This window comes from Ricinus communis, chromosome 1 (assembly GCF_019578655.1).
Source record: "Ricinus communis isolate WT05 ecotype wild-type chromosome 1, ASM1957865v1, whole genome shotgun sequence".
NCBI lineage: Eukaryota > Viridiplantae > Streptophyta > Magnoliopsida > Malpighiales > Euphorbiaceae > Ricinus > Ricinus communis.
In genome coordinates, this window is record NC_063256.1 from 4,174,187 (window position 1) to 4,187,077 (window position 12,891).

Sequence of the window (12,891 nt, forward strand, 5' to 3'; positions counted from 1 at the left end):
CTTACTTATTTTCTTATTTTTAAATTTAAGAACAGAAAATATATATCTTAAGAATTTTAAAAAAGAAAAAATGAACTAAAAAAATCTCATCAAAATCTAATTTTTATCTATATTCCTTATAATAGAAAAATATAAATTTAAAAGCTCCCTGGAATGGTAGAGATAAAACTACTGTCCATGGGCAAAGGCTCTAAACTAAAGAGATACGGTGTCCGAACCCAAAACAACTAAATTGAATTGAATTTATTGATTGACGGAATTAATGGTTTAGATTTAGATTTAGATTTTAATACTGGGATAGGAGGTAAAAAAAATCCCAGGTTCAGGATTTTATGGTCTTTAAGATACCCTCAGAACCACCATAAACAGCCGAATTCAAGTTCTCATGGAATGTTTTTTGAACGTTAGTTGTCATAGCATGTTTAACCTCCAAAAGAGGCATAAAATAGGCATTTCTTGCACTTTTTATAAAGCTGCTGCAGTAGTTCGAATAGGATTTTTGCACAAAATGGAGAACACTTCTCTCCCAGAAGCCAAAAGGTCCAAACATCCCAAGAGAATGATCGGAATGGATCAAACCTATTAAGAGACGTTGTATAAGGAATATAATCCTTCATTAGACTTAAATAAATACTAAGTGGGGAAATCTTTTGGAAAAAGAAAAAAAAAACAATTAGTGAAAAGAAAAGGAAGGACAACTTGTACCCATGAGAGCAAAGTACTAGAATAGCCAGTGCTAGAAGAGAAAAAAGAAATAGTTTGGGTCCGATTCAACTATTGTGAAAATGTGTTGGGCCATATATACCGAATCCAAAACCTATTAATATCCCCCCAACCAGCTTCTGAAAACGACACCTTCTTGATAAAAGTATCCATCTGGTGTACGAAAAATCCGTCTATCAGCCTTACGCGAATAAGGGGAGCAAAAAAAGGAAAATGAAGAAATAAAGTGCGATTCTTGATGTCATTTTCGTTTTCTTGTCTCTTTTCTTTTAAACAAAATTACAAGTGATAATTAAATATCCGCTATCAGTTTTCTTAAAGAAAATAATAAATAATTGTGTTTGTACGAATGAGATTGCGCAACTAATATTGGCCTTGCTAGTCAAAATCCAGGACTTATATTTGGCCTTTCAATTTATCCCTTCAGTGTTAGGGTCTTTGCCTTTCTGGCATCTCAAGAGTGGTTTTTCTTTTTTTCCTTTCACATCTGCTGCATAGTTTCAACGGTTATTTTTTTATACCGTGAAATATAAAAATTTCTCTTATATAAGATGTAATTTTTATATTTAGTTAAATCGTATTAACGAGGGTTGACAATTCATTTGCCTCTCTATACTCTTAACGAGGATTGATAATGTTGACTTATTCTAAAATTTCTCATAATATCTTAAAATTCTAAAAGAGTTGTACTAATATTTTTTTCAATTTATGTTCGTTTCATAATATATCTATCTGATTCTAATAAATCGCATCAAATTTAATTATTAAAAATAATGAGTTCATAAAAAATAAATGAGATTATAAATTTAAAATAATACTATATAATTTATTTTTATATATATAATATTTTTATTAAACTGGTTTTTAACATTTAGCATCAAATGAATAAGTGTTAGAACAAATAAAACATAGGATGTTGCATAAATTTAATATCATTTAATGTTTATATCAATGGTAAACCCACGCTGAAGACAAAGAGAACCATTATCCCCTCTACCTAATGACAAAAATTAATTATCTTATAAAAAAATAATATATTATGACCCTTTTTGTGCTTCTTTTAATTTTTCTCTTATGTATAAGATTAAAATTACTCTGCGTCCAGTTGAGTAATATGTATAAGTAAGGAATATGTGATGTAAGGAGTTGGAAAAAAGAAAAATAAATGGACCCGTTCTCCCTTGAAAAAGTCGTACGGCGAAGGGTGGAATATGTTGAGTTGAAACTTGTACGGGACAGCTAAGCTAATGTCACTAAATAATTATACATCTAAATAATCATGAAAGCGAAACTCGATCCAATCTTTTTAATCATTAATTTTATTTTTATTTTTATAATATTTTTAGTTGACAATATTGTAATGGGATCCCTTTTTGGTCTTGCCGTCCTGTCCTGTCGGTGTAGCTCTTCATTGATATTGGGTGGCCTTATCACATTACCTACCTAGTCAGATTTATGATGCTACTCCTTTCCCCAACATTTCCTTTTTCTTGAGTCTATGCCCCGTTCTTATTCATGCTCCCCCCTTCATCATTTAATTGCCATCCTTATTGCAGGAGAGTTTTAGAATCCCCTTATTCTTACTTTCATTAACCAAATATAATATACAAAAGTAAATGCTTCATATTTTAATATTATATAATCGATATATATATATATATATATATTTAATATATTAATTATCTATTTATTTAATACAAACGAGATTATATATTCAAATTAAGAATGAATATTTTGAGTCAATATTATAAAAAAAACTGATAAAAAGTTATCTATTTAAAATTATTTTATCTTTTTAGCAAAATAAAACTAGATGCATGTATGACATCTATTTTGACTCATATAAAAACTTATATCCTACTGACAATTAACATATATTATCTATGTTTTTTATGAAAAATAAAATATATTTTATTTCTTTTTTTTTTAGGAATTTCCACCAACGTTATTGATTCTATTCTTTTCTATTCGGAATGACCAGAATTTTTTATTTTATTAAAAAAAATAGAATAAAATATTTTTTATTTTTTATCAGTCAAGATTTCGGCCATTTCGAATCGAAACAAACAAAATTAGACCGAAATAGTCATTCCGTCCGAGATTAATGAGATGAACCAATATGAGGTGACTTTTATAAAAAAAAATTATTATTATTATATCATTAGAATAAGTTAAATAGCTCAGTAATAGATAACTCTAACTTAATAAAATCTATTTTTTCTCTATCGATAAAAACGAATTAAAATTTAAAATTTTAAAACTAAAATTTCAAAAATTTTGTAAAATCATTTCTTTATCTTTATTTATTATTTTATTCTTGTGCTCTGTCTAGGTCTTTTTTTTACTTAATTTTTAAAATTTTTATGTGTTAATCTATATTATATAGTAATAACAACTTATATAATTTAATTTTTAGGGCAATAAAATTAGTCGGCTGTATTATAAAAAGAATTTTAATATTATAATTTTATAATAACGAAAATGTGTTATTATTTATTTGTTACTTACTAATTCTATCAAATTCTATTATAGATATTAATTTTATAGTGCTGTATTTTGATAATATATATATATATATATATATATATATATATATAGAGAGAGAGAGAGAGAGAGAGAGAGAACAGTTAGGAAAACAGAACATCAAGATGCTATAATATCAAAATAATGACAAATTCGAAATCAAGACCGTAACTTTGGTTTTCACCTCCCAGTATAAAAAGGAGATCTCTTGGTTTATTTATTGTTTTTAGATAAGGGCATGGATAGCTGACTAAAGATAATGGTGGCCTGCATGGTGCTGGCATCTTTCAAGCTTATTTCATCCTAATGGAATCGATGAATGGAGCGTCAGTCCTTTTGCCATATAATAATAATTTTAACCCAAAAAATACACTGAAAAAGTGAAGATATTACCAATTCAGTACTCCACGACTTCGACTACGAAGAAGGGTCCGAAATATTACACTGGACACCTATACTAAAACAATTTAATATTAAAATCATAATTGAATGTCGGTGTACTATGTTGATGAAATTATGTCCTAATTGCTCCAAATTCAATATGTTCATGGATCGTTCACTTCTGAACCGGAAGTTATATATTAAATTTAATATTTATAATTATAAATCTAATAAATTAAAATTTATTGATTTTAATTAAATTTGTATCGCTCATTTCTAAATCGGATCATATATTAAATTTAATGTTTAAAATTATAAATTCTATAAATTTGAGTTAATCAATCTTAATTGAATTCAGTTTTAAAAAATAATTTAAAAAGTATAACTAATTTTATATAAAAATAAAAAATAACAAAACTAAATTGGATGAATAGATATAATTAAATAAGTAAATTTTGCAGTTAAGTATTATTTCTAATTACAAAATAAAATAATAAAATAATCTAAAAAATTAAGAAAAAAAAAAACTATTTTCAGGAGTTTTAGTTAGAACTTTTATGATTAAAATTGAATGAAAACCCTTTTATAAGGTTTTAAACATTTTCAAATCATTTCCAATTTAAAATGGTTTGGCTGGACACTCCTAACCTTAATTCTTTAAAATTTAGTGCGCAATATATTTATTTTGACCACTTATGAATGAAATTTCGGCTCTGTTGCGGAAAAGTAAGTATAAGTTATTTTATATATTTATATGTATTATTTTTACATATATATTCCATTGTAAATTAAGTTTTAAGAATATTATTTAGTTTTAGAATAATATTCGTACATTATACATTTATTATAAGGTACAACGGGTACACAGTACACCTGTCATATGCTTCAAATGGATTTAGGTATGTGCATTTCAATTAAAATGGCTATAGAATTCATTTGTCCCTTAAATTAGAGGCAATAAGCAATTTCACCCATGTTTTAATTTTGTGACTTTTTTATATGATAATTTATCAAAAGTGGACAGTTCACTTTAATTAAACTAATACATAAAACTATCAATTTAGTCTTTGAATAACTATGAAACTCAAAAGAAATTCTTTTCTTAATTGGGTTAGAGTAAGATTTATTTAACTTTGCATTGTCTAATAAAAATTAATTATTTACAATTTCAAATTATAATAACTTATTATATTTATAAAAACTAATTAGCATTATACAAATAATATAAATAATAAATCTAAAAATTATAATATAAATACTTCAAATAAGCTTTTGCATAATAAAATAAATATTTTATAAAAATATTAAATTATATATATATTATAAAAGATTTAATGGTTGAACAACTAATCCACTTATTCAACCAAGCACCCACATCTCAGTATCTTACTGTGTTAAAATTTGTCCAGAGTCCAAAATAAAAAATAAAATAAAACTAAGGCTAATTATTATTAAAATATAAAACTTATTCTAATTTTATATGCTTTTGATAATAATAATCAGATTAGGAAATTTTAATTATAAATATAATTTGATTATTTTTACTAAATATTAGAATTAAGTAAGTATATTATAAATTAACAAAAATTTATTTTTATACATTTTATCATTTAATATGAAGTTTTCTTATAGGTTAAAGTATGAGCTAATTACTTTGAGTCTAAATTCAGTAAATTGACGCATTAGTCAAATCAAAATCGCATAATCGTTACCGCGTGGGTCCCTTTCTGGCCCATGTTAAAGAACATACACGAAAACAAATAAAGAAAAGCAGTGGGCATACACCATACTGCATCGCCCCACTGGTACGCAATTTGGCAGAACGCGCAAAAAAACATTACTCATTATTATTAAATAGTAATGATAAATGGGAGATCTGATATCAATTTTTTAAATATTAATTTAATTTTTAATTAGTACTAGAAATTTATTATAAATCAAAAACCTTAAATCTAGAATTTTATATAAATTAAAAAAATACATCTATTACTAATTAAGCATATTACTAGACTAAGTCCCCTGAACAGCAGATGTAATACTAAACTCTTTTGGAATTAATCAACGGTAAGATATTTAACATTTGTTAATAAACATTTTCTAATAAATTATGAATATATATTTATTGTAATACAATATCAAATTTTTTAAATTATGTATTTATGGTAAACAGATATTTTTCATATAAGAAAATGTAAAAATAGGTGTAGGGAAGGAGAGAAAAGGAGAAGACGTGTCACGTGTGGGGTGGGTTTATTAATTATATATGCACATACTTGTTCTACATGACGACGTAGTGGAAGTTGCAACAATAACTTGCACACACACTCTTAAAGTCTTATTTCCATTTATAGATTTTTTTTTAGTCGATATTCTTCTTTTATAATAAATTTTTATCTGTAAAAAATAAATAAAACGGAAGAGAGAGATCGGAGAGATTTACAGAGATTTAATAACAGAGAGAGAGACACGGCTCATTCGGCATTTAGATATCAGAGATTTAGAGAGTAGAGATCTCTATATTCTCACTTTACATTTCATCATTGTGTTTCTGTTCTCTGCTCAGCACAGAGAGAGCCCAAAGCTTGCTAAAGTTCAGCGCGCAATAAATTAATAATAATAATAATAATAGTATCACTTCTTTTCTTTCTCAGTGGAGTTTTGTATCTTTTCTTCAGACGCTGCTTCATGCGATTGGTGAGTTTGATTTCTTTTTCTTTTCTCTTGCTGCTCTATGTTCTCAGTAGATATGCTTTTTCCAATTTAATGGGTATGTTTTGATCTTTCTATTTAACCAAAGATTCTCGCTCTTTTGTTTTTGTTTTGTTGGCGTTCGTTGAGGTGGGTTTTTGAGATCAGATTTGGATCATTGCTGTTTAAAGTTCACATCTTTCTTTAAAAACAAGTATTCAGTTGCTCATAAAGTATAGGATTTTAACTGAATTGTGTTATTCCAGAAAGGTACTTGCAGATTTACTCCATCCATAAAAGCCATAATTTTAGTGTCAATTTTAGTTGGTGTGACTCTCATCTAATGCATTTATTTCAAATAAAGACTCGATTTTTGTTTATCATGGATGCTTTTTCTTTTTTTTCCGCTTCCTAGTCATTGAACCATAAACATGATACAGCTAGTGTCAATACAAGAACCATGCTTAATTTTTTTCTCTGAAAAAAAAAGACTGTTTCCTGCTGATGATTTAGCTCTATATGGATAGTGGATCTAGCTAGTTTAGGCATGGTTTCTTTCCTTTGATTGCATTTGACACTGAAACTGAATCGATCTGGTAACGATTTCAGGGTTTAAAATGGCACTGAAAACTAATTCAGCTGATAATAGAACTAGGAGTTCTATACAAATCTTTATAGTTGTTGGGCTATGCTGTTTCTTCTATATACTGGGAGCATGGCAGAGGAGTGGATTTGGGAAGGCAGACAACCTTGCTATGGAGATCACTAAGAATACAGGAGATTGCAATTTAGTTCCGAGTCTCAATTTTGAGACCCATCATGGTGGTGAAATTGGTACCATCAGAGATTCTGAATCCAAAGCCAAAGTGTTCGAGCCTTGTAAAGCCCGTTATACTGACTATACACCTTGCCAGGATCAGAGGCGTGCTATGACTTTCCCTAGAGAAAATATGATGTATCGAGAGAGGCATTGCCCTCCGCAGGAAGAGAAGCTGCATTGTCTGATCCCAGCACCTGAAGGTTATGTGACTCCATTTCCTTGGCCTAAGAGTCGTGACTATGTACCGTATGCTAATGCACCATATAAGAGCTTAACAGTTGAGAAGGCTATTCAGAATTGGGTCCAATATGAGGGCAATGTATTTAGATTTCCAGGTGGAGGAACACAGTTTCCACAAGGGGCAGATAAGTATATTGATCAGCTAGCTTCAGTGATACCAATTGCTAATGGGACAGTAAGGACTGCACTGGATACTGGTTGTGGGGTATGTTATATTACTTGATCTTTATTTGTTTGTCTCATACGATTTGACAATGTGAACATATTGACAGTTCCTTTTCATTTGCTTGTCGCATTCAGGTTGCCAGTTGGGGTGCATACCTTTGGAGCAGAAATGTCATTGCCATGTCATTTGCACCAAGAGATTCACATGAAGCACAGGTTCAATTTGCTCTTGAAAGAGGTGTACCTGCTGTTATTGGTGTTCTTGGTACCATAAAGATGCCATATCCATCTAGAGCCTTTGATATGGCTCACTGCTCTCGTTGTCTCATCCAATGGTGGTCAAATGGTGAGAACCTCACCGTGTAAAGAAATTGCTTTCTTGATTTTCTCATTTTTGTTCTTTTTAGTGATATTTGATTGTTTTTAAATTGTGATAGTTGCAGTTAATTTGATGTTTTCTTTTACTCCTTGCAGAGGGAATGTACATGATGGAAGTTGACCGAGTTCTTAGACCTGGTGGTTATTGGGTGCTTTCTGGACCTCCAATCAATTGGAAAACTAATTACAAAGCATGGCAGCGTCCCAAGGAGGAACTTCAGGAGGAACAGAGAAAGATTGAAGAGTTCGCTAAACTTCTTTGCTGGGAGAAGAAGTATGAACAGGGTGAAATGGCTGTATGGCAAAAGAGAGTAAATGCTGAATCATGTGCTAGTAGACAAGACAACTCTCAAGCTACTTTCTGCAAGTCTGCAGATTCAGATGATGTGTGGTATGTACTTTTTCTAATTTCATTTCATTTTGTTGGTAATGAAGCAACATGTTATGATTCCATAGCTTTCAAGCATTGTTGAAAATTGTAATATAAATTTAACAACTAGTATGTATGTTCATTTGTTTGGACTTTGTTTGTTATGGCTCATAGGTACAAAAAAATGGAGGCATGCATTACTCCATATCCTGAAGTCGGTAGTCAAGATGAAGTTGCTGGTGGTGGACTGAAGGCATTTCCAGACAGACTTTATGCTGTTCCTCCCAGAGTTTCCAGCGGTTCTATTCCTGGAGTTTCTGTTGAGACATACCAGGAGGACAACAAGAATTGGAAAAAGCATGCAAGTGCTTATAAAAAAATCAATAGGCTAATTGACTCCGGAAGGTATCGCAACATTATGGATATGAATGCTGGATTGGGAGGATTTGCTGCTGCACTCCAGTCTCCAAAATTATGGGTTATGAATGTTGTGCCCACTATAGCTGAGAAAAGCACATTGGGCGTCATTTATGAGAGAGGATTGATTGGAATCTATCATGATTGGTAAGATGTTCTAAGCATGTAGCAGTTCCATAATTCTTTAGAGTACCTCAGTAATGTTCAACATTGTCATGTTGCAGAATTGGGAATGTTTGTTGTTTGGCTAACTCTTTAGATGCCTTATTCCTGGTGGTACTGTTCACAAAATACCCACTACTGTATTTTTCCCTCACAGAGGCTTTTCTAGGGGAAATGATCTACCATTTGTTGGTTCACTAATATATTCAACAAGACCAAAGTCCTTTTCTATTAAATGTTTATTTCTATATATCAATTGTGATCATGTAATTTGTTTTCTCTGTCTCAGGTGTGAAGCTTTCTCCACTTACCCAAGGACATATGACCTTATTCATGCTAATGGTGTTTTCAGTTTGTACAAGGAAAAGTAAGTTTTGCGTTTAGTTTTTTGTTAGATTACAAGGCTAACCTTTTTTCTTGTTTTATTTGCATCTAGTTTCATATTACCATGTAATTCCTCTTAATAGCATGGTTCTCTCATGGATCGGATAAGAAGAATGTAATGGTTAATCATAGAAATATGGATGGCATAGTTAACTGGATAAGTACAGATTTAATCTACCTTTATTTTGCACAGTCTATGCAAAAATGAAATGGTTCAAGGCATAACTAGAGTGTAGATTGCAAGTATTGCCATTATGTTGGGAAAGCTAGTTATTACCAGATAGTAAAATAGTTGTGCATGTCTATGAATGTGAGAGTGCAAGTGAGGGTGAGCTACTCCTACTCTTAAAGTGACTTAGATGGGAATGTCTTGAGAGCCTCTGCTTTAATTTTTTACTTTGTAATCATTAGTCTTAGTTATCTTACCATATTTGTTACTAGAAAATAAATATATAATGTGCAGTTATTGTGTAGTTTCAACTAATAAATCATGTCAGTTTTTAAAATTTCTTTCTTATCTGTGATGAAGAATATGAATAGAATGGGATAGAAATTGAGGAACAAATGAATGTGGTGTTGTCTGATGGCTAACAAGTAACAACCTTGGTCAGAGTCACATCTTAAAAACAATGTCCTGATCTTTGATCACTCTGCAATCCACTATGTGTGTTAAGTAATTTTTGTTCTGATCCTGCCCCTTATAAGATAGGTTAGGCGTGGTAGGGCACCTGGTCCATGAAAATCAGTTCATTGTAACATGACATAAACTTTTGGGCTAAAGTCTTTGCAGCTACGACAGACCAGATAAACTTTGCTCCCTTGTTGTCAAGCTTATTCTGTAGGCCTTGTGTGCATTTAGATACCATCATCATCATCATTGTCTTCATGACCAAGTTTTAACTTCTCGGTTTCCTTGTGCACGTCAATAGCTGAAAATTAGTTGATAGTCAATACAGAGTCTCACTTCCCATGCCATTGTAACTCATGTTGTTAACAAATGAATGCAGATGTAATTTTGAGGACATTCTTCTAGAAATGGACCGAATATTGAGACCAGAAGGTGCAGTTATATTCCGCGATGAAGTAGATGTGCTAATTAAAGTGAGGAAAATAGTAGCAGGAATGAGATGGGATACTAAAATGGTGGACCATGAAGATGGTCCTCTAGTTCCTGAGAAGATACTAGTTGCGGTCAAGCAGTACTGGGTCACAGGTGGAAACTCCACATCCGCGCAGTAAATGGTGAATAGTGAAAGGTGTGAAACCTTGGAGAATTGCTTCAGTGCTGCAGGAAATGCTCATGTTATACAAGGCCTGAAATGATGTGGTGTTTTAAGCATAAGCATCTTTCCTGCAGAGTGAGTTCCCATTAGCACGGGGAGGAAGGTCCACACGATATAAGTTATAACTATAAATTTGGCCATGTTATTTTGGAGTTTTAACTATAAAGATCGGCCATGTTGTTTTGTAGTGGTAATTTATCAATGGACCGATTCCTGTAAGCCCTTAAGACATTAATCATCAAATTATTTTTTGGTTCCATCTTTTAATTTTTCACCCAAATGCTGCTTTCTCAATTTACTACCTTGCTCTTTAGTGTTTGGAACTATGCGAAAGAGTATATGTAAGTGTAATGCGAACAAGGTATGCAAAATAAGTAAACCGGTCAAGAGTATTCTTCTTTCCAAATGCGTTGGGTGAAACATGGATTTATTTTGGGCAAAATGGGCATAGGGCCTTATCTTATAACATTTTAGCCCACATGATTAAGCTTTTTATCACCCTCAAATGATCTGCATTATTAGGTATAGGGTCAGAGGTCTAATGATTCAAATATTATCAAATTCAGTTTCGTTAGGAAACAAATATAATGATATAATATAATCAAAGAAAAGAAAAGGATATCGAATATAAATTTCCAATCGGCACAGAAGAAAACTCGAAGGCATGTTTGACATAAATATAAAATCTTTACTCTTTTAAATGTTATAGTTTAATCAACAGAATATTGGACTGTGATTTTCAATTTCACAACAGAAGTAAAAAGAACTGTGAATTTATTTCGACTTGGGAAGTGACTCCCGTTTGAGTTTTCTTCCTCTCCCCTATAAACCCTAAAAGAAAACAGAAATTCTCATTATAATTCTGCTGAAAAAAATGAAAATTGGGATTAATATTAAGAGAAAATGGCTTTTAAAATTTAGTTTAAAGGTGGATATTGTGAATAGTTGGGTGTTGTGATTTGCGAAATGAAACCTAAAATTGTCCTGTTTGAACGAAGAGTTTGGCCCTACAAGTTGTTGATACGAAATATAGAGAGGCAGTCCTGAGGGGCAGAGTACAGCTTGGCTCCTGAAGAAGGTAAATTTTGTGTGGACTAAAACACTGAAAAAGAAAGATTAATCCAGAAATGCTGTGTCTGTGTCTATTAGAAACTCCAGCATGCAACGATAGACGTGGTGGATTCGTAGCCTCTTTTTGTGTCCTCCTGTTTTCCTTTTTCACTTCCTGTAGCCAATCAAATGACGCCACTGATCTGATGGCAATTATTTATTTTGCTAATTGAGGAGGGGAAACACCCATCTGCTGCTGCTGCTGGTTACTTACCAATAATCTTTTCATTGTTTTTGTGAGGAAAACCAATCTTTTCATATCATATGTCATAATAATTCAGGATTCGTTTATCATTCTCATATATTTCATTCAACAATGATCCTTCCCGCCTGAAATATTCTATCGTTAAAACTAAGGAAAATTTATAGAAATGTCTAAATATAAGAGGTGTCTAACTTTTATACCTTCATTTCCAAAATCTTATAAAAATTCGCTTTAAAGTCAACAAAAACTTACTTCTATGCAACCCATATAAAACATTGTTTTACTCAAAAGCAACATATTCGAAAGCAAAAAATCACAGTAACTAATTCAAATAAATTCGCCACACTAAAATCTCAAAAAATCTGCAACAATCTATAATAAATAATCTGCAAAAAAAGAAAAATAACATTGAAGAGAAGACGAATAGTCATGTCAGCAGAAGAAGAGAGTTTATAAAGCACCATCGCTATTGTTATTTGCCTTTAAGCTTTTTTTTGTTTGTTGAATCAGATATTGCAGCTTAGATGTTTGATAAAATATCTGTATGAAATTTTATTGTTATTACTGACCCAAATAAATACAGTAAATAGTATATATTGAGTATATAATGAGTTTATTTTAGGTATATAATACTCTAGTTATTAATGAAGCTTCTTCATTCATATTGTAAAATCATATTTCATATATTTTTTTTTTAAATATGGACACAATATCTATTTTTCTTCACCATAGTGATTACTGAAAAAAAAAAGATATATGAACTTTGATATAATATGCATTCTCATATCGAAGAATAATAACTTTTAAAATCTCATGGTTAATAGTAGATAGTATACTCTGAGTTTATTATGAGTATATATTTTATACTAATTTTATTTCGAGTATACAAAGAAAACAATACAATCACAAGCCTCTTCTAATGCTCATCAACTTGTTTAAAAATCATAATTATACATGATCTTTCTCCATAAAAAACCATACATTTGTAAAACTAGTAAAATGAAAAAAAGAATTAAGAAAATCACAAGTCTCTATTTTTAAA

At 30.7% G+C, this 12,891-nt stretch overlaps 1 protein-coding gene across 1 annotated transcript; it reads left to right on the forward strand.

Moving 5' to 3' along the window:
• Nucleotides 1–5,926: 5,926 nt before the first annotated feature.
• On the forward strand, nucleotides 5,927–10,801 carry LOC8260624 (probable methyltransferase PMT2). Its single transcript, XM_048370479.1, has 7 exons — nucleotides 5,927–6,321; nucleotides 6,925–7,580; nucleotides 7,676–7,886; nucleotides 8,015–8,309; nucleotides 8,463–8,852; nucleotides 9,157–9,234; nucleotides 10,259–10,801. Exons 2-7 carry the CDS (start codon nucleotides 6,933–6,935, stop codon nucleotides 10,488–10,490), a joined length of 1,854 nt encoding a protein of 617 aa, XP_048226436.1. The 5' UTR covers nucleotides 5,927–6,321; nucleotides 6,925–6,932; the 3' UTR covers nucleotides 10,491–10,801.
• The last annotated feature ends 2,090 nt before the right edge of the window (nucleotides 10,802–12,891 follow it).

Bases quoted from the DNA above. Each gene is read 5' to 3' on its own strand.
- LOC8260624 (XM_048370479.1), top strand. From the start codon at position 6,933: ATGGCACTGAAAACTAATTCAGCTGATAATAGAACTAGGAGTTCTATA. The intron at 7,581-7,675 runs GTATGTTATATT...TGTCGCATTCAG, and splicing joins CACTGGATACTGGTTGTGGG to GTTGCCAGTTGGGGTGCATA. The intron at 8,310-8,462 runs GTATGTACTTTT...TATGGCTCATAG, and splicing joins GCAGATTCAGATGATGTGTG to GTACAAAAAAATGGAGGCAT.